At 57.4% G+C, this 24,699-nt stretch overlaps 1 protein-coding gene across 1 annotated transcript in view; it reads left to right on the forward strand.

The window, feature by feature from the left end:
- Positions 1-23,835, forward strand: part of AGO2 (argonaute 2, RISC catalytic component) — a gene marked incomplete at its 5' end in the record, with an annotated part of 45,595 nt that extends 21,760 nt beyond the window's left edge. The window contains 15 exon segments of the mRNA NM_001194975.1: positions 216-352; positions 856-990; positions 1,737-1,824; positions 2,917-3,064; positions 3,847-3,966; positions 4,115-4,237; positions 6,354-6,487; positions 8,116-8,300; positions 9,358-9,517; positions 11,343-11,433; positions 13,719-13,913; positions 15,987-16,121; positions 20,843-20,944; positions 23,300-23,499; positions 23,727-23,835. Of these exon segments, the coding sequence (NP_001181904.1) occupies positions 216-352; positions 856-990; positions 1,737-1,824; positions 2,917-3,064; positions 3,847-3,966; positions 4,115-4,237; positions 6,354-6,487; positions 8,116-8,300; positions 9,358-9,517; positions 11,343-11,433; positions 13,719-13,913; positions 15,987-16,121; positions 20,843-20,944; positions 23,300-23,499; positions 23,727-23,835 (2,062 nt within the window).

Consider the following 24,699-nt stretch of genomic DNA (forward strand, 5'->3'; position numbering starts at 1 on the left):
GGAGGGATGCCAGGTGCCGTGCCCGGGGCCCCGTGCTGTGGGAAAGGCATTGCGGCCAGGCCATGTGTCCCCAGCTCATGGGAAGGGGCTCTCCCACGGGGCCCGTGGGGTGCGGGTGGGCGAGACCTAGTCACAGCAGTTCTCCCCAGAGAGGCAGGCAGGATGGTCAGCGGGAGCGTGTGCCCGCCAGCCTCCGTGACAGGCTCCCGTTCCAGGTACACCCCTGTGGGCCGCTCCTTCTTCACGGCGTCTGAGGGCTGCTCCAACCCCCTGGGCGGGGGCCGAGAAGTGTGGTTCGGCTTCCATCAGTCGGTGCGGCCTTCCCTCTGGAAGATGATGCTGAACATTGACGGTGAGCCAAGCCGCAGGGCCATCACTGAGCGGGACCGCGTGCCTGTGCCACTGCCCGTTAGGTGGCAGCCGCTGTAGGGCCCACTCCAGGGACCGTGCTTCAGGGTGCGGGGCGTCTGGAGCCTGTGTTCCCAGCTGCCCCTCTCTTGGCTCTCGGATGAGACGGGTGGAAAGTGCTAGAAAGTCCAGGGCTAGTAGTTGTCATCATCTGTTTTGGGTTTTGTTTTTAAACCCCAGCTTTCTTCTCAGGGTGATTTTATCTTTAACCCCTACCAACACCCCCATTGCCCCTGGCCAGAGTGGGGTGGGGGGCGGTCAGGTGTGAAGCCCCCTCTGCCCTGTCCCACCTCTGAGTCCAGACTTGGCAGGTGGGGAGAGCAGAGGCCAAGTGGCCTCCTTACCTGGCCCACAGCAGGCTTGGGCGCTGGGAATTGACTGGGGAAGAAGGGACACCAGGCAGACCAGGTCACGTTTCTGCTCTTGTCTCTCTTTTCCTACCTGTAGTCTCGGCAACAGCGTTTTATAAGGCACAGCCAGTCATCGAGTTTGTGTGTGAAGTCTTGGATTTTAAAAGTATTGAAGAACAACAAAAACCTCTGACAGATTCCCAAAGGGTAAAGTTTACCAAAGAAATCAAAGGTAACTAACCGCCCGGCGCACGGGGCCGAGAGGGCTGCTGGCCCTCCCTTGGTGGCCCTGCTTCTCGCTGCGTTTCCCCAGTCCTTGTTTCTCCGCGTGTTTCTGAGGGGGAAGTTTGCCATCAGACAGATGAGCGCGGGGGCAGCCACACCCATTTCCCAGAGCCGGAGCCCCCTCTAAATAGCCGGTGACCTTCTGTGTCGGGTGCCCGCAGCCCAAGCACAGGTGCAGGACCAGAGAGTGGCTGCATCTCAGGACGTTCCTGAACTCAGACCCCGACACAGCCTTGGTGGTGTCTGTACCCGCTGAGCCTGCTTTCCACTCAAGGAAACGCAGTGCAGAGTTCAGTGCCCTGGCTGGGGTCCTTGGTGTGATGGGAGAATTGGCAGCTCGCCCTCCCCCCGAGCCCCGCCCCCGCCCCTGTCCTTTCTGAGGGCACCTTGATCCCGTGGCAGTGCTCAGGGCTAAAAATAATCCTGAAGGAAGCCCAGGAGGCCGAGGTGGCTGATGCCATGCTCTCAGCTGGCCACGTGGGCCTGCCTTGGAGACAGTGCCCTGCCTCGGGCCCACCCAGCAGTGCTGAGGCCAGAGACACCCCCATGGGTGAGATGGCTCAGCCCGAGGGCCACCCAGAGCGTCCTGGACGTGGGTCCGTAGGCAGGGCTCCTCTAAAAACTGCTGGTCTGCCCCGGGCATGCGCCGCAGGCCAGCGAGTCTGGACGTTGAACCAGCTGCTCTGTTGCCAGGTCTCAAGGTGGAAATAACGCACTGCGGGCAGATGAAGAGGAAGTACCGCGTCTGCAATGTGACCCGGCGGCCCGCCAGTCACCAAACGTAAATGGCGCTCCTTTCACGCTCTTTGCAGCCCTGACCTTCGCTGTCGCCCAGCTGTCCAAACTGCAGCAGTGGCTCCTCTGCAAAGGATTTGCCTTCTGCTTGTAAAACGCCAGAAGAATACCACTGGCCTAGTCGAGTCCATACTTCTCGTGAAATCGAGTCATGAAATTCCCTGGGGGGGTTGCGGTGGCGGGTGGGGGGGCGTCCCCTGTTAGTTTTCCTTCCTGAGCCTTCCAGGCTAGAGAAGGGCCTTTGGCTTGTTTTTCAGTCCTTGATGCTGAGCAGGGTCCTGGGAGGGAGAGGTCAGGAGATGCCCGCAGATTCTCCACATGGCCTCACCCAGGCCGAGGCCGGGGCTCTGTCTCAACAGTGTGGTCCAGGGCTACACGGTGTGGCGCTGTCTTGGGTTGTGTGGCTCCTGCAGCCCAGCTTGAGGCCTCCTGGATTCAGGGAGAACTCATTAGTTACTTTCGAGGTCGTTCTGCGGGAAGTGCCTGCTGTGACGTGGGCACTGCTTATACCAAGGTGCCCGGGGCCCTGCAGCTGGAGAGCAGGATGAGCCTGTGTCCCGGCCCCTGTGGCCTGCTCCCGGCAGGAGTCTGGGCAGAGCAAAGGCGTCGGCCGACATCCCCTGCATGGGGACTGGCCGCCACGCGTGCAGGACACCCCCGTGCTGCCTGTCCCTTTTGCCGCCCTTTCTTGGACGGTTTCAGGCTTTCTGGGGCGGGCACTTGGCCCTCAGCCCCTAAACAGCTTCCAGAGTCAGTCTCAGTACAGGGCTGGCCACAGAGTGCACAGGCCTTTCTTTCTGGGTTTGTCTTCACTTGTCCTGAGTCCTTTCCGTGTGGTCTGGATGTATGTGTCATTTGTGGTCATTGCATACTGTGGATGTGTGGGTCTTTCTTTCTCAATTCCAGAGGTAGAATGAACGTTCAGGGACCCGGGAAAGTTCCAGATAACCCAGGGGACGCGATTTGGTTTTGACCCCTGGGAGATGCTTTGACCTGCCCTACCCCCTCCTCAGCCCACGGAAGCCACCCTGGGGGAGCCCGGGAGGCTCCGGGCCTGAGCTGCCTCTCTCTTCCCCAGGTTCCCGCTGCAGCAGGAGAGCGGGCAGACGGTCGAATGCACGGTGGCCCAGTACTTCAAGGACAGGCACAAGCTGGTTCTGCGCTACCCCCACCTCCCATGTTTACAAGTTGGACAGGAGCAGAAACACACCTACCTTCCCCTCGAGGCAGGTTCCCCCACCCCCACCCCCGGGGACCTGTGGGCTGCTGGAGGCCTGCACAGCCGAGGGCCCGCCTGGCACCCGGGTCCAAACTTCGTACCTCCTGCCGCTGCAGGAACCTGGGCGGGCTAAGGGATTTCGTCCAACCTCAGTTTCTGCCTCAGTCACGTGGGTTTGGTAACTTGTAGGGTTTGTGTGGAGGCTGAGACCATATGTAGTCTGTCCAGCAGGCCCCTGGCTCAGAGTGAAACGCACGCAGAAAATACACTGCTTCTTTCTTCATTTATCGAAAATTGACCTCTGGTTTGAAAACTGCTTGCCTGGGAAAAGATGAAATGCTGCAGTTAAGACACACGTTTTAACTCTTTGCTGTTAGTGTTTTAAATTCTCAGTACTTGTCCAGTTACTCCAACATCTGGGGCCTGGGCCAGGGCCCCCTGTGCTGTGTCCAGGAGGTAGGCTTCCCTTCCGCTGCGGCGGCTCTGTGTCTGCTCCCACGTCTGAGGACAGAGGGCGGGAGGACACAGGCCCGTCTGCTGCGGGGGGTCCTTTTACCAGTGCAGAGCCCGCTGCCATCTGCGTTCTGCTGGGTTTACGTGGGGGCGTTTCTGCCCTCCTGCAGATGTGCCTCGACCAGTGGGTTTCAGGAACAGCCACCACCACCGGTGTCTGCACGGTGCTCCGAGTTCGTGCAGGCAGAGCTGGGCGCCAGCCCTCGTGCTGGGCCTCAGAGCCATGCCTGCTCCTCAGCACGATGCTGACGCCCTGTTCACGCGTTCTCTTCGTAGGTCTGTAACATAGTGGCGGGACAGAGATGTATAAAAAAGCTGACCGACAATCAGACCTCAACCATGATCAGAGCCACAGCCAGGTCAGCCCCTGATCGGCAGGAAGAGATTAGCAAACTGGTGAGCATCACATCCTCAGGGCCCAGCCCTGGGCTGGGGACACCCTTGGGTGCCCAGGTCAAGGCAGCTGATGCCTTGGGCAGACACAGCTTCTGGAAAGAAGCAAAGAACTCCCCTGACTCTGCCTTTTCTCTCGTCCGTTCTCAAGATGAGAAGTGCCAGTTTCAACACAGACCCATATGTTCGTGAATTTGGAATCATGGTCAAAGACGAGATGACAGATGTGACCGGCCGGGTCCTCCAGCCGCCCTCCATCCTCTACGGGGGCAGGGTAGGTGGCAGGCTGGGCAGGGAGCGTTTGTGGGCGTTGGAGTGTGTGTCTGAACGTTGATGGCGGAGCAGCAGCATCTGACCACCCTAGCAGTGTGGGCCGAGGTCAGCATAAAGATTCTTCCTGCTCCAGTGAGACCCTTGGGCAGCCACGGGGCTTCACAAAGGACTGGCCTCCTTGGCCCTCTGGAGGCTTTCAGGATTACCGTTTTTCTCTTCGAAAGGTAAACTTGATTATCCCATCAAAACTTTAAAAGCATCATTCCCTATGTGATGGGTGCTCTGCCAGTGATGAATTCTTTTCCAGAAGCTTGTGCTGCTTTCTAACTTTTGTTTTGAAGGTGTTTGGTAGCAGGGCTAACAGTCTAGGCACGGTTTTGTTTGGTTTTGCCCCTTTGACCCCTGGCTTTTGTCCGTGGTCACCAGTGGTCCTGACCCCTGAGCCCTGTAGAGCTCCTGAGACGTTCTCTCCCTTCCCCCTGCCCCCCCCCATCCTGCACCCCAGGTGCGGGGCACAGGAGGTGGGCAGGGCTCCGCTTCAAAGGCCGGGGTTTTTGTGCGTCCAGAGCACCAGTGGCAGCCTGTGTTCCGCCTTTTTTCCTGATGGAATGAATGGTACACTCCAGTCCTCAGGGCCTGTAGCAAGATTTAGTTTTTTGGTTTGTAAGTTTTTTTCCCTTTTTTATCTTAAAATACAAATTCTATTTTTGAAAACTATTTCAAAGTTCAAAAGAGACAGAATTATACGAAAAAGGAGGCAACTCTTGTAAAATCACCACAAAGACATTCACATTTTTCACCCCTGTTAATGCAAATAGCAGCATATTAAACTAAATACACTTCTCTGCTGTGCCAGTTCTTTTTCTTAAACTCAGTATTTTCTCTTAGACCCCTGGAGCTCGCAGGGTGCACGTGCCCTCTGGCTTGCTTTCGACTGGTGCATGGTAGTCCTTTGTGAGGGGCCGCCCCCGGGGGAGGCCTTCTGAGCAGGGCCTCCCGGCTCCTCAGCCCAGGTGTGCCCCCGGGACCTAGACCCGCAGACGTAGCACCTGCGCCCTCCTCGCAGCCTCGAGGGAGCCCCTGTGATTCCCCTCAAAGTAAGGAGATGCCCGGCAACAGTGAGACTTAGGTGGCGAGGCCAGGACGGCAGATCCAGTGCGTTCCACCTTTTGGTGAAACCAAGAGTCGCCTAGGAAAAAACAGGGTTCTTGTGATCTAACCTTGCAAATGGAGATTTGTAAGGATTCAAGCTTTTTAATGCTTCTAAACGAACAGATTTTTCCAGATCTCTGAAATAGTTTAGTGGGAGCACACCCTTCAGATCACCTGCCCTACCCATTGTCCTGTTAGACAAAACGTTCAGTGGCCCCCAGGGCTGTTGGGCGATGCCTGGAGACTGGCATCTGAAGGGGAGAGGCCGCTCGTGTCCTCCCGTCTGTAGGGTGGCGTTGAGGACCGCCAGACAGAACGAGTCCATTGCTGTGTAGACTCTGCGTGTGGTTTTACTTCCCGGTCCCAACACCAGACGTGGCGGGGGCCTTCTGCGGCTGATGGGAGCGGGGAGTATTTGAACACACAAGAGGAAGCAGGGGTGCTCCTGTGCCGCAGCGGGTTAAGGCTCGGGCATTGTCCCTGCAGCAGCCTGGTCACTGCTGTGATGCAGGTGGGGTCCCCGACTCGGGAACTTCCACATGCCACAGGCATGGCCGAAAAAATAGGGAACAAACACATTCATTTCTATAATGTTTGACTTTTGTAACACGCTTATATTACTTAAGTAGGGGGGAAAAAGTGTTTCCCATTGCAGAACGTTTATTCAGAGTGAATGACAGCACCTCGGGCCCAGCCTTGTCTGCAGGGGTGCCGCACCTCCGCCCTCCCCGTGGCCTTGCTGCCCGTCTTGTGCTCCGGAATCACTTGTCGGTTCCTTTAGTGACAGTGGGGGACCTGCTCCTTTCGGGTTGAGAGGCGGCAAAATGAGGTGGGTGCTGCACCTGCCACTTCCCCAGATGGCAGACTCTTCAGTAGGGCACCGGCAGCAGTAGGGACGGCGACAGAGTCCGAGGCCAGAGGGTCATGCTGCCCGTTTTCGCTCTCTAAACTTCTCGCCCTTGCAGAATAAAGCGATCGCCACCCCGGTCCAGGGCGTCTGGGACATGAGGAACAAGCAGTTCCACACGGGCATCGAGATCAAGGTGTGGGCCATCGCGTGCTTCGCCCCCCAGCGCCAGTGCACGGAGGTGCACCTCAAGTAAGGCCGCCCGAGGAGCAGAGGGCAGGACGGGTGGGGTGGGGGGCAGCCGGGAAGCCCCTCTCCTGGGCTGGGGCCGGTTGTGGGCTCAGATTCGAGGCAGGGTTGGCAGCCTTTCCTTGTCCGAGGGCACTGCCCAGGGGCGGGCCAGGGCGGGGCCCGCAGGGCTTCGGGACTTCTCAGACTGCCATCGGAGTGGGAGAGGCAGCCCCGGGTATGTAAGAACCAGGACAGTAGACAGAGACAGTGACAAACTAAAGGAGCAAATCGTGTTCGGTGAACTGAAATTATTTTTAAAGAGGAGTTCCCGTCGTGGCACAGTGGTTAACGAATCCGACTAGGAACCACGAGGTTGTGGGTTCGATTTGCCATTTCTTGGGCCGCTCCTGCGGCATATGGAGTTTCCCAGGCTAGGGGTCCAACTGGAGCTGTAACCACCGGCCTGCGCCACAGCCACAGCAACACGGGACCCGAGCCACGTCTGCAACCTACACCAGCTCACGGCAACACTGGATCCCCAACCCACTGAGTGAGGCCAGGGATCAAACCTGTAACCTCGTGGTTCCTAGATGGATTCGTTAACCACTGCGCTGCAACGGGAACTCCACAATAAAATTGTTTTTAAAGAATACTTTAGGTTCACATTTCTGCGTCAGTCCAGCTGGCCCCTCGTGCGTCTGTGCCAGGCAGCCCTGAAGAGAGGGAAGGCCTTTGCCTCCACTGCTCCTGGTGGGAGCAGGAGGGCAGGGGCATGGGGGCAGGCGGCCCTTTGGCAGTGGGGCACCCAGAACTGTGGCCTCGATGGACGGGGGCTGCCTCCTCTGTGTCCCTGGCGAAGCCAGTGGCTTCTGTTGCGCTAGCAGCCCCGGGCAGACTTGGGGCACACGGTAGGCTGGAGCCTGTCCTCAGGGGGCCTCCCCCGCCCCTGTCCTCGGCGCTCAGCTCCTTCTTCCGGGCGCGTGTGGTCCCGCGGCAGACGCGAGTGTGGGCACAGATGCGGATCTGTACTCGTGCTTCTTTAACTGCACTAACCGCCTAGCGTGGGCCAGAGTGTCCTGACCCTCAGTGTAAGAGGCTGCAGTGTTTTGACTCCTAAGCCTAAAATAGAAGCGTGGCTTTGTCTCCCCCACTCTGGCTGTGGCTTCGCGAGGCCTGTGCCGCAGCTGCCAGTGCTCCTCTAACTGGGGGTTGTTTTGTTTCCCCCCGCAATTATGTCATCCAAGTTGTAGACACGAGAATGACCGGGGGCAGAATCCAAGGGGACAGTCAGCTCGCAGTTGTCCTCACACTGACAGCGCTTGGCATCCACAGACCAAGTGCATGGCTTTAAAAGGACAGCACTTGTCTCTGTGCCCTGGGAGTGTCACAGCTGCTGAGGAGGCAGCGTGGCCACGACGTGAAGTCTCGTATTTCATCGTGACTTTTCAGTGACCTGCGCATACGCCTGGCGCACGTGGCTGTTTTCCTGTGTTAACGTGTTGAAATGACCTCGTCCCGGACTGAAACTGCGGTTCTGATCTCAGTTGGGTGGGCTGTGGCCTGGCTCTGCGGAAACGGCGCCCTTGCTTGGGGGCAGCTGCCTGCTCTGCCTCCTCGAGGTGCCTGACGTGGCACATCTTCTCTTCCAGGTCCTTCACGGAGCAGCTCAGAAAGATCTCGAGAGACGCGGGAATGCCAATCCAGGGCCAGCCGTGCTTCTGTAAATACGCCCAGGGGGCGGACAGCGTGGAGCCCATGTTTAGGCACCTGAAGAACACGTACGCCGGCCTGCAGCTGGTCGTGGTCATCCTGCCCGGGAAAACCCCCGTTTACGGTAGGCCCCGGGCGCTCGCGGGCCTGGCAGCTCCGTCGGCTGCGGCCCCAGCCCTTGCGTCTTGGCCACACGGAGGAGGGGCGCTGGTTTCTGGCCCCTCCTGAGCGCGGGAGGAAGGCGGTTTCTGATTGCTGCTGGGGCGCGTGCAGGCGCCCGGGGTTTCTCGTCCTCCGCCCGACACAGACGGCGGCCAGACGGAGCGGCGGTCACGCAGCTCACACTTGGGGCCCCGTGTGGAAGCTGCCTGCCTCGGAATCCTGGATGCGATCAGAGTCCTTTCTGCCGGAAGGGCGGTTGCACATTCCCTCAGCGAAAAGCTACCAAGTGTCCCAGGCCCTGGGGAACCTAGATGAGTAGAGACAGCCCTGGATGCTCCCGGTGGTGGGGAGAGCCATGTAGACGGGTGAAGGCAGGACTGGATGTGGGCGCGTACGTCTGTTGAAAGCACCACGGGCACCAGAGGCTCCCGGGGCAGGTGTCATGCGGGCGCCACGAGGCAAGGGAGGAGGGGGGTGCCACCTAAGCGGTGACAGAATGCGAGCTACTCTCCGAGCCGCACATCCAGGCAAAGGAGGGAAGAGAGAACGTTGAGTTCTCATCCGTCCGACTCACCGCCCCGAGGCCGCCCGTCTCCGCTGGTCGCCCCGGGGAGCAGTTGGCCAGTTGCTTCCGAAGGACTCCAGCAGCGGAGGGGACGTGGGCCCGGAGAGCGCTTTGGTGTCAGATTTGCCTTTGCCGAGGACGGGAGGAGCCGCCTTTCTGCTTTCGCCATTCCCTTGCGGGCCTGAGCCTGGCTCCGTCCACGGCGCCCTGCAGGCCCGGATGAGTGGCAGACACGGCCCTCGCGCCTGACGAGGACCGAGCCCCTCTCACCCAGCCTCCCCAGGGGAGCGAGGGTGACCCTCCGGGTGGCTGGGGCGTGGGCAGCGTGGGGCAGGATTGGAGCCCCGGCTCTGGCCAGGCCCCTGTTGCCTGGGCTTGGCCACACGTGGGCGGGGATCAGGGTGAGCAGAGGAGGTGCCCGCGGGCGCCGTGCTGAGCGCCTTCTGCTCCACAGCCGAGGTCAAGCGTGTGGGAGACACGGTGCTGGGCATGGCCACGCAGTGCGTGCAGATGAAGAACGTGCAGAGGACCACGCCGCAGACCCTGTCCAACCTCTGCCTGAAGATCAACGTCAAACTGGGGGGCGTCAACAACATCCTGCTGCCGCAGGGCAGGTGAGACCGGCCTTTCCGCCACCGGTGGGGCGGTGGGCGCGTCGTTACCTGGGGGTGGGGCGGTGCCCGGGGGCAGCGTCCACTCACCCGTGCCGAGCGCTGCCCGTCCCGGACTCCGGCGGAGGAGCTGAGTGGATGTGGTGGGCTGCGCAGGGGCCCGGGGCCATCTGTGGGCCCCTGAGGACGGGGTGTGGGGGCCCGAGGAGGAGGGAGAGGCCATGTGCTGCTGGCGCTCGAGGTGCCCACCGGCCACGCCTGATGAGCCCAGAGGCTCCACCACGGGCTCGCAGACATGTGCAGGTCGCTGGTGACCTTGCAGAGAGGAGTCTTGTTGCCATGGCAGCACAGAGGCTGGTGGAGAGAGTAAACGAGTTCAGCTGATTGCGGGAGCTGTGCCCCCAGGCGAGCGGGGAAGGCGAGGCGCGGTGGGAGGAGCGTGGAGACCCGGGGCAACAGTGGTGGTGCTGGTTTGAGGTGCGGGTGCTCCTGGGACTGATCCAGAGATGGGCAGGGCCCAGGGTGGGCGGGCAGAGCAGGTGCAGCCAGGGCCCCTCACGGTGGGTGCGGTGCTGCGAGCTGAGCTTCCTGGGGACAGGTGCTTGGGGTTTAAAAGAGTTATTGGTGGGACGCAGTCCAAGGCCCCCTCAGAGCTCAGGGTCCGGGCAGTGCATTCTTTGAGCCTGTCTCCCTCTGTCCCAGGGGTGGTAGTGGTGACAGGCTGTCCCAGCGCCTGCGAGTCTGGGCCTTGCCAGAGGAGTGGCCCTCGTGGACTTCCTGCGCGTTGGCGATGAAAGGGGAAACTTGTCCACGTCCTGCGGGAGCTGGCGGGGGGTTGACACGCCTGAGAGGCCCCCTCCCCCACCCCAGGGGGCAGCGGCTGTCAGTGGGTGTGGTGGGGGCTGCTGGGGTGTCGATGGCTCCTGGTGAGGGGCTGTCGGGTGGGAGTTCTGCCAAGATGTGTCCCCGAATTTACCCCCGCCAGGCCCAGCAGGCGCGCTATGCTCCTTGTTCCTGCCGAGGCGGGATCAGCAGCCTCCGGGGTGGGGGGGGGGGGGGGTGCTGGGCCAGGCCCTTGAAAGCCAGAGACGAGCATAAGCTCATTTAGTCCCCATGACAACCCACGTCTCCCCTTCTCCGCGGAGAAACGTGGAGCGTGGAGAGTAAGCTCCAGAACACGCAGCCACGCGTCGGGGACCTGCCGGCAGGCAGAGAACCGTGTCCCCAGCCACGGCCTCCTCAGGGACGTGACTGCTGAGTTCGGCCAGCGTTTAGGAGACGCAGGGAGAGAGGCCTAGCGCAGTTTTGCCTCCCGGAGAATGTGGCGATGTCTGCAGACGTTTGGGGTGTTAGGACTTGGGCGTTGCTGCTGTCATCGAATAATAAGTAGAGAGCAGGGCTGCTGCCCAACATCTTGCCGTGTGCCCAGGACAGCCCCTCCCCCAGTGAAGGCTGGTCCTGCCCCGGGCATCCGCTGCGTCAGGGATGTAGGATGTGGCTGCAGGTTCAAGGCTGGTAACACACCCTGGGCTCTCTCTCTGTGAGTGTAGTTATTTTGGAAATTTTCAGTCACATTCAAAGGTGGACCCTTACGTGGCTGACCCCAGCCCACACTCCACCTGCACCCTCTCCCCTACCGGGTGGTTCTGAAGCAGATCTCACTGTGCAACTTTTGATCGTAAGGGTTTCTGTGCGTATGGTTGAACAACAAGGGATCTTTAAAAACACAGCCGTGATACCCTCAGCGCTCGATGTAACGATGCTCCCTGTGTCGCAGGAGGTCCAGGCACTGTCCCTGAGCCTCTGGCGCTCCCGCTTCCCTCCGCAGGCCTCCAGTGTTCCAGCAGCCCGTAATCTTTCTGGGAGCGGATGTCACTCACCCACCCGCCGGGGACGGCAAGAAGCCTTCCATCGCCGCCGTGAGTGTCAGCGCTTCCCGCTGGGCCCAGCAGGACCCACAGCCCCCCCACCCCCACCCCAGGCTGCCTGTGGAAGGGCTCATGCTCCCACCACGGCCATGTGGCCAGACTGTCTTCCTGTGAGGCGCAGAGGTTGCTCAGCTGCAGTTGAAATCAGAGCCTCACGGGAAGTAGGTGTTTGAGGAGACGCTGCCCCCGTGGGTGCTCTGAGAGCAGGGGTGCAGCGTGAGCGAGCGGGGTCCCAGAGTTGCCAGCTCATACCACATCTGTTCCCCTGAGGCAGGTGCCACACCTCATTTTAAACTTTTTTTTTTTTTTTCTTGTCTTTTGCTATTTCTTTGGGCCGCACCCGCGGTATATGGAGGTTCCCAGGCTAGGGGTCGAATCCGAGCTGTAGCCGCTGGCCTACACCAGAGCCACAGCAACGCGGGATCCGAGCCGTGTCTGCAACCTACACCACAGCCCACGGCAACGCCGGATCGTTAACCCACTGAGCAAGGGCAGGGCCGAACCCGCAACCTCATGGTTCCTAGTCGGATTCGTTAACCATTGCGTCACGACGGGAACACCCAAACATTTTCTATTTTTTATGATAAAATGCTAAAGGCAAAATAATTAAACAGGCTAGTTAAATGCAGACTTTCCCCTTGTTCTAACTTTGTGAGTTTCGTCCAGGTGGGCACAGTGGCCTTCGCATCACGGTCACAGTGCCCCGCACCTGGCTGGCCATCCCCTTCCCCCGGAGGCTGAGCTGTGCCTCCCCTCCCTCTGCACCCAAGCTGACTGGCCTCGGGAGGGGGCCCTGCGGGTGTCGCTCTGGCCTTTTGTCCTGGCAGACAGACGCGCAGAGAGCCTTTGCTGTCCCTCACACCGGGACACCAGTGCTGTGTGGCGAGGCCTGCAGGAGGCTGCACATTCCAGGTGTCCCCACCAGGAACTGTGGTGACGTGGGGCCGCTGCACATTCCGCCGTTTGTCTGGTTTTCCTCCCACGCGGGGAGGCTGGTCCTTCCTGCCTCAGTCCCTCTGGACGGTCAGATGACGACGTGATTCTCTGAGCACCGACTGTGTGCCAGGCACGGGCGAGGCGCATAGCTTGTTATGTCTCATCATCTTCAGAGGCCAGTGTTGGTTTCCTCGTCAAACACGAGAGAGAGAGTTCACAGAGGCTAAGCTCAGTCACTAAGAGAAACAGCAGGAAACACAGCTGAACCTGCCTGAGGTTCAGGATTGAGTTCAGATGTGTGGGTACCCCCACCCCCCCCACAGTTCGCGCTGTGGAAGGTGAGGGGCCTGCCACACCACAGGTACAGACCTGTCCCTGCGGTCGCTCAGGTAAGGAACCTGAGCCGCACAGGTGGGCAGGGCCACTGCCCGGCTGCCCAGGGCTTCTCTCTGGGAGCTGCACATCCCGAGCTGCATCTGACCACCAGCCGGGAGACTGGAGCACAGAGCACAGGCTCTCAGGTGGGCAGTCCTGGTGCTATTCGGGGGCAGTGCTTCCCGCGTCAGGTTAGCATCGCACAGGAGTTCCCGCCGAGGTCAACACAGCTTCAGTCCCAGCCAGACCGACGCAGGGGTTAAGGATCCGGCATTGCCGCATGTGTGCTCAGATTCAGTCCCTGGCCTGTGCATTTCCACATGCCTCCGGGCGGCCACAAATAAAGGAATTTAGCACCATGTAGTGTTGCGCCTCCTACATGGCCCAGCAACAATCAAAAACCAAATCCAAGTGGACCCGTGAACAGCTGACCCCTGCACAGAAGGAAATCCAGGTGCAGCTCAGCCTGTCCTCTGAGTCCCGGTTCGGCGCCTGCAGATCCTGTCAACCCGCCGAGTGCGCGCCGCGGCCCGAATGTCCATCCCGCGACGGCCCCGCCTCTGAGTGGACCTGTGCTGTTCCGGGTGGCAGTATTCTCTGGTCCTTCCCTTGTCTGACTGGTGGAGAGCCGTGCAGGACGGCCTGGTGTGGGCGTGTCCCTCCAGGGGGTCAGAATCTCGGGTGCTGTGCGTTGATGGGTGCGTGGCGGGGTGGGGGGCAGTGCCTTGAAAGAATTAGGAACACTGTCGCGGTCACCAGCTGCCTCCTCTGATGGAACGGAAGCACCTCTGATCACAGGCAGAAGGGTGGTCCAGAGTCACGGTGGGTTCTTATGAGTTACGATGGCAAACTTTGGTTCTTCGGCATGCGTGCAGAGGCGCTGTCGCCGAGCGCGCGGAAGCAGCACTAGGTGGCGTGTGATGAGAGGTGGGCCCTCGGTCCTGACCCCCGTGTTGCCCCTGCAGGTTGTGGGCAGCATGGACGCCCACCCCAACCGCTACTGCGCCACCGTCCGTGTCCAGCAGCACCGGCAGGAGATCATCCAGGACCTGGCGGCCATGGTGCGCGAGCTGCTCATCCAGTTCTACAAGTCCACGCGCTTCAAGCCCACGCGCATCATCTTCTACCGCGACGGCGTCTCCGAGGGCCAGTTCCAGCAGGTCAGCCTCCTCCCCGCCTCTCCTTGCCCCGCTCTCCGCGTCTGCAGCTCGCTTGTTAGTCCACGGAGTAGCTCCTGGGTCCGCTCGTATGGGTAGTGGTGTGCTTTCGTTCTGCCCCGGGGTCTACCTGGTCAGGTGCGGAGGGTGGGGCGGGGGGTCGTCCGGACTCTGCGCAGGGCAGGGAGGGTGGGAGAGGCTTCTCGGGCCGACTCGGTCCAGCACACACCAGCCAGGAGCCTCTCCTGGGTCCCGGCTTTGCCTCCAAGGCTGTGCGCAGTCTCTGCAGGGCAGAGGCACCGCTGGGCTGGGGCTCACCTCTGCCTGCAGGGGAGGGGTGGGCTGGAGTCGGGCAGCGCAGAGTAGGGAGGAGAGCAGTCGGGAGCCCTTGCAGAAAGAGCGGCCCCAGCTACTGCTTGGATCTGGGGGCGGGAGGCGGCATCTTGGATGACACGTGAGGCCAGAGGGGCTGTTGCTGTGCTCTGGGTGTGAAGGCACCAGCACCGTCGCCAGGTCAAGGTGACTGGGTAGCAAAGAGTTCATCCAAGCCTGGCACTCGGGAGGTGGATGCCCTGAGTGTGTCCATCTTGGCCAGCGCCAACGCCACCTCCGCTCCATCCACGCGCCCGACACGGCCTCCATCCAGAGGTACTGGCAGGAGAGGCAGAAGTGAGGTGGGGGATCGGTACCTGACAATGGGGAGGCCTACCCAGCCGGGGAGACAGCCTGAGAGGCACCCCAGGGCACCCAGAGGCCTCAGGCCACCCTGATAAACAGGTGTGGACTCCAGTGCCTTCCCGGTCCACCCAGTGGCCGTCCACATCCTTGGCCGTCTGATAGCGCCTGGTGAGGCCTCTGATTCAGAGCTTCTTTGGGACCTGGGCTGGTGCCAGCCGTCTCCGAAGCTCCTCTGGTACAGAAGCCCTGGGTTCCCTCCATTGGCAAACGCTCTTCCCTCTTCTCTCACTGTCGTCATTACTAGAGAGGATGGCAGGTCGTGGCTGTGCTCTGCACCTGCAGCGTCTCCTTCTGTTTTGATCCCTCTGGGAATGCACCCCGTGTCTTACAGAACCGTCGCAGTAGGGCTTCTGGGCCCAGAACCCAAAACGTGTTTTTGAGACATTACAGTATCTGATTAGGACAGTTGCTGAAGTTGTGTGGCCCTGCGACAGACTGTGTGCCCGTCTGTCCCCGGTGGCAGGTCAGGGACAGACAGTACCCACCATCCTCGTAGCCCAGTCCTGGTACTTCCCTGGCGACTTCAGTCTTCACATCAAGTTTGCCAGGGTGGGATGTTCCCATTTTATTTTATTTTTTGTTTTATGGGTTTTTTTTTTTTGGTCTTTTGGGGGCTGTACTCACCATATATGGAGGTTCCCAGGCTAGGGGTTAGATCAGAGCTGCAGCTGCCAGCCTGCACCGCAGCCACAGCAACTTAGGGTCGCAACTGTGTCTGCGACCTACACCACAGCTCGCAGCAACGCCGGATCCTTAACTTAGTGAGCGAGGCCAGGGATCAGACCCACATCCTCACGGATACTAGTCGGGTTCGTTACCACTGAGTGACGACGGGAACTCCAAGCATGTTCCTGTTCTAAACTGAAAACCCCGGGGATCGATCGGACAGGGTCCCTCTTTCCAGAGCCACGTAGTTACTTAGTGGTAGAGCTAGGACTGGAACTCAGATCCAGTTCCTAAGCCAGTGTTTTTTCTACTAGGTTCTCTCCCTCTTCTCCGACCCAGAAATACCTTGTTGGATTGACTTGTTCGTGTGTGTGTTTCCTGTTGTGCCTCCTGTCCACAGTGCATGGTAGCACTTAGAATGTTCCAGAGACGGTGCTAAGCCCATTTATGCCTTGTCGAATTTAAGCCATTTAACCATGAAACTTGGGTATCATTTGCTCCTTCATAAAAGTGAAGACGCAGACTCAGGCAGAGTCACACAGCTGACAGCAAGCTGACAGCAGGGACTGAGTCATATGTACATTTGATAAATATTTAAGCTAAGGCGTTCGTCTGAGACAGCAGGAGGCCCAAGACGTGGTGATCCTCGAGCCTGTTCTTTCTCTCCCGTAGGTCCTTCACCACGAGTTGCTGGCCATCCGCGAGGCGTGCATCAAGCTAGAGAAGGACTACCAGCCGGGGATCACGTTCATCGTGGTCCAGAAGAGGCACCACACGCGGCTCTTCTGCACGGACAAGAACGAGCGGGTGAGTGGCCTCGGCCCCGGGCCGTGTGCCTCGAGGGACGTGTGAACCCGTCCACCACCCCCGGCGGGTGTTCGTCCAGAAATGAACAGAGAGCCGGCTTCAGAGCCGCTTAGCAGCCGTGGCCGTGGACAGCGGTGTTGAGAATGCGGTGGGTGGAAAGGAGTGGGACCCTGGGGGCTCGGGGCGCAGCGACGCGAGGGGGCCCAGGGGCTCCTCAGGCCTCTGGTCTGGAGAGGCGTTGGAAGACAGCAGTACCCGTGTGTCTTCTCGGCATTCGGACAAGCACCACGAGCATGCAGGAGACTCAGGTTTATAGGTGTACCTCCTGGAATTCTCCGCAGTCGGAGAAAGATAGGAATCCCTAGATTGCGAGCCCTTTCGTGTTCCCACCAGGATAAAGAAAAGAAACCTAGACGCACTATCCTAAAACTGCACAGCATCAGAGTAGTTGTGTAAGGAAGGAGTCCTCCTGGGAGCGAGAGATGTCACGTCCGACTGGCCACTAGCAGGCTAGAAGTCGAGGGTTAGAGTCCACGAGGTGCCAGAGGAAACTCCAGCAGTGCAGCCGCCGACGCCATGGTGGCACCAGAGCACCAAGAGTGCTGCTTGTCCCAGTGGACAACACGCTGCAGATTGAGGGACAGAAGAGGTCCACCAAGGAGACAGAGCGGCCGTGAGCTTGGCTGTACCTAACACCATGACCTAGAAATAGGCAAAGGTAAAAAAAAGTAAAGGACAAAATTTCAAGGACAAATTGACAAACATGCCACCAAATAGGACTATTTTAACACACCACTATCAGAAACTGAAACAAGAGTTCCCATCGTGGTGCAGCGGAAATGAATCCAACTAAGAAGCATGAAGTTGCAGGTTCTATCCCTGGCCTCACTCAGTGGGTAAAGGATCTGGCGTTGCTGTGAGCTGTGGTGTAGGTCACAGATGCGGCTTGGATCCGGCGTTGCTGTGACTGTGGTGTAGGCCGGCAGCTGTAGTTCCAATTTGAACCCTAGCCTGGGAACCTCCATATGCCGTGTGTGCAGCCCCAAAAAGCAAAATAAATAAGTAAATAAATAGATATAGATAAATTTTTTAAAAAGTTATTGTAATTCTCACTTAAAATTTTTTTTAAAAAAAGAAAAAAACTAAAACAGGCACAAATTAATAGAAACTGAAAGTGGTAAGAGTGAAATGAACAAGCCAGCTCTGTCAGACAGAATCCTGCCTGTGACAGCTGAGCTCGTGGGGAAGGCTCTTGTGCCTTGGCCTTGCCTCAGGTCACAAGGAGGTGTGAGAACGCTCAAACATTTAAAGTCGATTCTGAGTGGCACAGGCCGACTGTAAAGAGAATAAAAATTACAGAATGATCAGATATGAACAAAAATGAGAATTTCACATCCGCCCCTGTCCAGTGCAGCTGAAGAAGCGCTTAGAGGTGAGATTATAGACCTGGATGCATTTACTGTTGTAAAACAAGAAAGAACCGTCAGGTGAGTTGGAAGCTAATGAAAGGGTGTCATCCCGGGATGAAGGGAGAGCTGTGGAGCTGGGGTGCCTGGCCTTCCTCCCCGGCCTGCGACCTCTCACCAGGAGGCCAGGGGCCCAAAGTCAACTTAGCCAGCACCCCGCTTTCTCAGAGTCGGCAATAGGGAGGTAGGAAATGAGGCAGTGGAGCTCCCTCGCGGGCCCAGTGGGTTAAGGATCAACCTGGCACTGTCACTGCTGTGGCTCTGGTTACAGCTATGGCACAGAGTTGAGCCCTGGTCTGGGAACTTCCACATGCCACGCTTGTATCCAAAAAAGAAAAGAAAATGAGGAAGGACTAGAGAAAATTAACACAAGCAAAACCTACTTCTCTGAAGACGGATAAACATAAAACACTCAACAAAAAAGAGAACAGCTGTAACGACACTGGGAGGAAAAAATGGCAGCAGGGCTGCAGAGGGCCCACGTGTTATTTGAATGGTAGTGGCGTATGAGCCATTTCGTGACTGCACATTGGAAAACTCTAGAGGAAACAGATGCAGACACTTGTTTATAGAACTACGTACATGACCAAAGTCAGCTGAGGAGGAGGACCCACTCATTGTTCCAAAAGGCCTCAGGCCCGGAGAGTGGTGCAGGCGGCTCTACCAAGCCTTCAGGAGTAGATTATCTTGGGAATTCCCACTGTGGCTCAGCAGTGACGAACTCGACTATTATTCATAAAGACGCGAGTTCAGTCCCTGGCCCCACTCAGTGCTTTAAGGATCCGGCATTGCTGTGAGCTGTGGTGTAGATCACAGATGTGGCTCGGATCTGGCATTGCTGTGGTGTAGGCCGGCGTCCGTAGCTCTGATTCATCGTCTAGCCTGGGAACTCCCATATGCCTCGGGTGCAGCTCTAGAAAGACCCAAAAAAAAAAAAAAAATTATCTTGGAGTTCCCACTGTGGCTCAATGGGTTAAGAATCCGACTACATGGAGTTCCCGTCGTGGCGCAGCAGAAACAAATCCAACTAGGAACCGTGAGGTTGCGGGTTCGATCCCTGGCCTTGCTCCGTGGGTTAAGGATCCGGTGTTGCCATGAGCTGTGGTGTAGGTCTTAGACGCGGCTCGGATCCTGCGTTGCTGTGGCTGTGGTGTAGGCCGGCAGCTGCAGCTCCAATTCAGCCCCTAGCCTGGGAACCTCCATATGCCACGGGTGCGGTCTTAAAAAGATAAAAGACAAAAAAAAAAAAGAATCCAAGTGCAGTGGCTGGGATTGCTGCAGAGGTGCAGGTTCAATTCCCCAGCCTGGTGGAGCGGGTTAAAGGATCCAGCACTGCTGCACCTGCAGCATGGGTTACCCCTGCAGCTCGGAGTCAGTCCCTGGCCCAGGAACTTCCATATGTGGAGGATGTGGCCATAAAACTAATAGGTGTGCGCGCGTGTGTGTGTGTGCGCCCGTGTGTGGACGTTATCTTATAATGTGTCAGAGACTAGACAAAGGGAGGAACTACTTAGTTCATTTTATGAAGTTAGTCCAGAGAGTTTTATAGCCAAGTTTGCCCAAACCTTCAAGGCATAATCTTATACAAAGTATTTCAAGATCAGGAAAAGTTGGGGGACCTGCATTACGAGGCTAGCCATATCGTCGAGGATGCTGGTGCTGTCAGCAGCACAGGCTCCAGCACAGCCTCTCGGCACCCAGGCTGCATGACCAGGAGCTGTCAGCCTCCCCGCCAAGTACCACCTTCCTGAGGCTACTGGAGGGTTTGGCTGAGCGAACGCAGAGCACGTAGCACGGAGGAAAGGCGTTATTATGAGGAGGCTTCTCATACATTTTCCATGAGAGTACAGACCCGTAACCAACTTGGAGCACAGTTCGTCGATTCTAGAAGTGGATCTACCCTGGAAAGCCCCCCACACTGTGTGCAGGGAGACATGCCTAAGAACATTATGGCGGTGGTGTTTCTGATAGCAAAGAATTCACCTGTCTCCCAACAGGAAAGAAGGTGGTGATGTATTTACATGTTGGCATTTATACCGCAGTGAAAAGTAGCAAACACTACCTGTCACATGACTGCATCTCAAAAGTGTAATCCGGGGCCAAAGCAGCAAGTAGCAAATAGCAAACCGTATATGATACACCTGTGTGGTTTTAGACCCTGCCAAGTCACAGGTACAGTGCTGCTGGAGCCTCAGCATGTAGCAAAAAATGAAGTATGTGGGGGAGTCATAAAGTCTGGATAGAGGCTGCAGCATGGAAGGGATGCAAAGTAGGCACTCTTTCCAGATATTTTACTACTTTTAAAAATCCAAAAGTGTAAAGGTTGCTAAGAAGTGAAAAAACATATGTATCTGAGGGTGCAGAGGGGTTACACTGGAGACCGTCTTTTTATTTGTATATTCGAAATATTTGCACAACCCGAAAAACCAGTCAATGCCTTAGTGCCCGATGGGCGTCCTTATGCCCCATAGCTGTAGCGGGTATTCTAGAACGCAGCGCCCCGGCCACACTCCGGCTGCTCAGATGCTCCTCTCCGGGCAGTGATCAAGCACTCACAGAGAATGGAGCCCCTGCCGGCTGCCAGGCTTTGTAGCTCTCCTGCCCCGAGCACTGCAGGTGTGCATGGGTCACGGCCTGTCCCATGCTGGCAGTTTCCGTCTTGGCCTCAGCAATAATGAAGCCTCTTCACACGTTCCACGCCCATTCTTCAGTGGAGGGAGAGACCGTGTCTCCCTCGGGCTTTTATGAGTCAGTGGAAATAACCCCAACCCCAAGAGAAGAGCAGCTAATTTAGTTTCAGTTGTTAGTGTGTGTAAAATGTTATTTTACTGCGGTAGCACCCAGCAGATAGATCAGCCAATCTAAAGACTTCGGGGAGTTTCTGTCGTGGTGCAGCAGAAACGAATCCAACTGAGATCCATGAGGATGTGGGTTTGACCCCTGGCCTCACTCAGTGGGTTAAGGATCCGGCGTTGCTGTGAGCTGTGGCGTTGGTCTCAGACTCGGCTTGGATTCTGCGGTGCGGTGGCTGTGGCATAGGCCGGCGGCTGTAGTTCGATGGGACCCCTAGCCTGGGAACCTCCATGTGCTGCGAGTGTGGCCCTAAACAGCACAAAATAAAATGAAATAGAGTAAATAAGACTTTAGGATAGGGCGGCTCCAGCAGGAAGGCGCAGCGTCGGGGTGGCGTGGCCAGGCTGCTTGCTCTACCTCGTCGTCCCTGGGCATGTCTGACGGCTTCCTCTGTGGCTGCAGGTTGGCAAAAGCGGAAACATTCCAGCAGGCACAACCGTGGACACGAAAATCACCCACCCCACGGAGTTTGACTTCTACCTGTGTAGCCATGCTGGCATCCAGGTAAGGACAGAGGGGCCGCTGTGGACCGTCTTGCTGTCTCTGCGACGTCGTCCACACGTTTAGCAAACACCTGTGGGGCCCGAGCCCGGGCCTGGAGCTCCTGTGGGCCCTGGGGACGTGGCGCACAGCAGGGCTAAGTCTCCAGCCGCTCCGAGGGAAAGCAGGTGCTTGTCCAGTGAGCAGGTGAGGCTCAGGCCCACCAGGTGCTGGGAACAGAGGACCTGCTGGGGTGCTGTGGGGGGTGGGGGCGCCAAGCAGAAGGAGCAGTGCCTGCAGAGGCCAAGCACGCTGGCCAGGAGCCAGGGGCATTTCCTTGTGCCTGGGGCTTGGCGAGCCCCTTGCCATCTTCAAGGTGATGGGACAGCCTTGCAGGCCCCACCACGCATGGTCGCTGGTGTGTAGGGAAGGTCTCCATGTGGCACTCCTTGTCCCTGTTGATGAAGAGCTTTGCCAAGAGTGATTTTCAGGGCGTGTTGCCGCCTCAGGAGCACCATGTCCATCCCTGCCCGCTGTCAGAGCCGAGAGCCCAGGACCTGTGGTGCCCGCTCAGCTTTATCACTGGCAGGCTTTTGGTTTTTTCACAGTAAAGTAAGGACTTAAATTTCTGTCCTCAAGGGACTTGGGGGTTCCCTGGGAGCTGTGTAACGTTCGTGGGAAATACTCCCACATCTGCGTCATTCACATCTCACCACGGACCTAGAACAGGGCTTGGCCGACTGGCCTCTGGGCCACATCCACCCTGCAGCCTGTCAGGGTGCAGCCTGGGGCTGAGAATGGCTTTTACATTTTTTTTTTTTTTTTTTTTTTATGGCTGCATCTGCAGCACATAAGTTCCTGGGCCAGGACTGAATCCGAGCCACAGCTGCGACCTACACTGTAGCTATGGCAACAGCAGATCCTTTAACCCACTGTGCCAGGGCTGGGTAGAACCTGCATCTCCATGGCAATCTTAGCTGCTGCAGTTGGGTTCTGAACCCAGTGTACCATAGCTGAAACTCTGGCTTTTGCATTTTTAAAGGTTGTTTAAAAGAAAGAAAAAGAGGAGTTCCCACTGTGGCTCCGCAAGTTAAAAATCTGACTGGTGTCCATGAGGATGCAAGTTCAGTCCTTGGCCTCAGTGGGTCAAGGAGCCAGTGTTGCTGCAAGGTGCAGCATAGGCCTCAGATGCAGCTCGGATCCGGTGTGGCTGTGGCGTAGGTTGGCAGCTGCAGCTCCAGTTCAACCCCTTTTGCCACAGGTGTGGCCCTAAAAAGAGAGAAGACGACCGTGGGACCCAAAGGCTCTTGCAGTATTTCTGGGCATGTGTCAGTCCTGGTGACGGCGTCCGTGTCAGGCTGGCTGGCACCGTCGCCTTCTCCGTGTGGACCACACAGGGCTTCCACCGCAGTCCCTTGCTCCTGCTTCCGTCCTGCTGGGCGTGGAGCCTCCTCCCTCCGGGGCCTCTGCTTCATTTAAAGGATGAAAACCTTCTCCCTGTGTCTGGCCCAGGCACCTTCCCATGGGGGAGGTCCCACTGTGACAAAACGGGCCTTCGTTGCTGTGTCCCCGACAGACCCTCGTGTACGAAACACCCCACTGCCCATGGCCCCTGTGACAGCCACTGATGAAACGCCCCAAGTGGGGTGCTGGAACAGGGCTTGGGCGACTGGCTTCCGGGCCACATCTGTGGGGGCTCCTCAGAGGACAAGAGGGTCTGCCCCCCTGTCACTTCGCACAGTTGTTGACAGGGCAGTGGTGACCGTGTGGGAAGAGTCAGGAAGGACCCTGCCAGCTGGCTCCGGTTGAGTGGCCCGGGAGGTGGGTGGGCAGAAGCGAGAGAATGACCCATCGGAACAGTGCAGCGGCCGTGATGGCGCCAGAGCCTGGTGCACGCTCCGTGCCGGGGACAGCTGGGTGGCCGACTCCCCCCTCCTAGTTTCAAGGGATCCCAGGCTACTGCATGAAGTGGTACCTGTTCAGCTTCCCATCTCAGAAGCGCCATCGTTGATATGTAACTTAACCGAGATTTTTTTTCTTGCCTTCGTAAATACCTCTTTGTGGAAAACCTAACATATGTCAACGGCATTATCCTCAAAACAGCCATTTCTGCATTGTTTCATATCTTTCGTATGATTTTTGCATATCAAATGTAAATGTGTGTATAGTCTGCTTTACAAATAGGGGTCACAGAGGATGTGGTTGTGACGCCTTTTTACAGTGGTAGCAAAATAAGGTCACATCAGTGTCTTCTCGTGTGAACATCCCCCGCCCCTTGTCCTCTGTGAAGGCTCAGCTTAGCAGCAGCGCCCTTCTGCAGGTGAGCTCTGGACTTCTCTTGGGCGTGTTTGCCTCTCTGACCCTCTGGTCTGCTTTTAGGGAACAAGCAGGCCTTCCCACTATCACGTGCTTTGGGATGACAATCGTTTCTCTTCCGATGAGCTGCAGATTCTCACCTACCAGCTGTGTCACACGTATGTGCGCTGTACGCGCTCCGTGTCCATCCCGGCGCCAGCCTACTATGCTCACCTGGTGGCCTTCCGGGCCAGGTACCACCTGGTGGATAAAGAACATGATAGGTGAGTGGCGTGCCTTTCTGGGCTGGGCGCGATTCTGCAGTGGGCTTGGCAGCTGCTTTTCCGGCACGGGAAGCGGTGGGTTTCCAGCAGCTGGAGCCAACCGTGCCACAGACGCCCAGTGCCAGCATCTTCCCTGCCACTGTATAGCCATGTGGCCGCCTCCGCAGGTGGCTGGTGCCTGGTCCTAACTTAGCTCTCGTGTGCGGTCTCTCTGCCCCTCCCCGCAGTGCCGAAGGAAGCCATACCTCCGGGCAGAGCAATGGACGCGACCATCAGGCCTTGGCCAAGGCCGTGCAGGTCCACCAGGACACGCTGCGCACCATGTACTTTGCGTGACAAGTTTCAGTGTTTACGCTTGTGTACCGAGGTGGATTCACACGAGACCAGCTACACTCAGACCAACAAATGCCCAGCCCTTCCATGACAGCCAGCACCGAACACGAGGCGTCGTCGATTTTAGCAGATTCTCCGTTTTCCAGAATGCCTTCCGTCCCAGATCTCAGACTCGGATTTTGAACTGCAGACCTGTATGAGACCCCATTGTCGTCGGAAATATGGTTTGCCAAAATCTCTAAGCTGCTTATTAAAATAGAGTCCCGTATTTCCTAAAAATCTCCTAAAACCAGTCTATGAACTCAGGGCTTTAAAACATTTTTTAATTTATTTGGTCATTCAATTTACTTGTTTTTAACACATGATTCTCTATGAAATTGATGGGCTCAAACTAGCTGTGAATGTTCTCTGAGAGTGAAAGCAACACAAACACGATGTGGTTTTAAAGCCTTGAACATGCTGAGGTCGTCACTAAAGTTTATCGCAGAGTGACCCCGGTGTGCTCCTGACCTGGCCGCCAGCTCTGCGGGACCCGAGGGCAGGGGCCAGGCGAGGCGCCCCCGTGTCTCTCGTTCTGCCACCGCCCGCCTTCGGCTCGGCTCGAAGGCAGGGGCAGCGGCAGAAGGTCCGCGTGTGTTTACAACATTTGTAGGTCCAGAGGGATTGGCAGACAAGTGCCATTTTAATAAAAATTTATTTAAAAAAAGAAAAAAGACAATATACCGACAGTCTAATCATAAGATTTGTCCTATAGGACTGTGACATTTATTTTCCAAAGTTTCTAAAGAATACGGGTCTGTGGTGATAAATACAGTACAATCCTTTTTCACTGTTATGTCTTTAATGTAAGAGAAAAATATATATATC

The sequence above is a fragment of the Sus scrofa genome, chromosome 4 (assembly GCF_000003025.6).
Source record: "Sus scrofa isolate TJ Tabasco breed Duroc chromosome 4, Sscrofa11.1, whole genome shotgun sequence".
NCBI classification, from domain to species: domain Eukaryota; kingdom Metazoa; phylum Chordata; class Mammalia; order Artiodactyla; family Suidae; genus Sus; species Sus scrofa.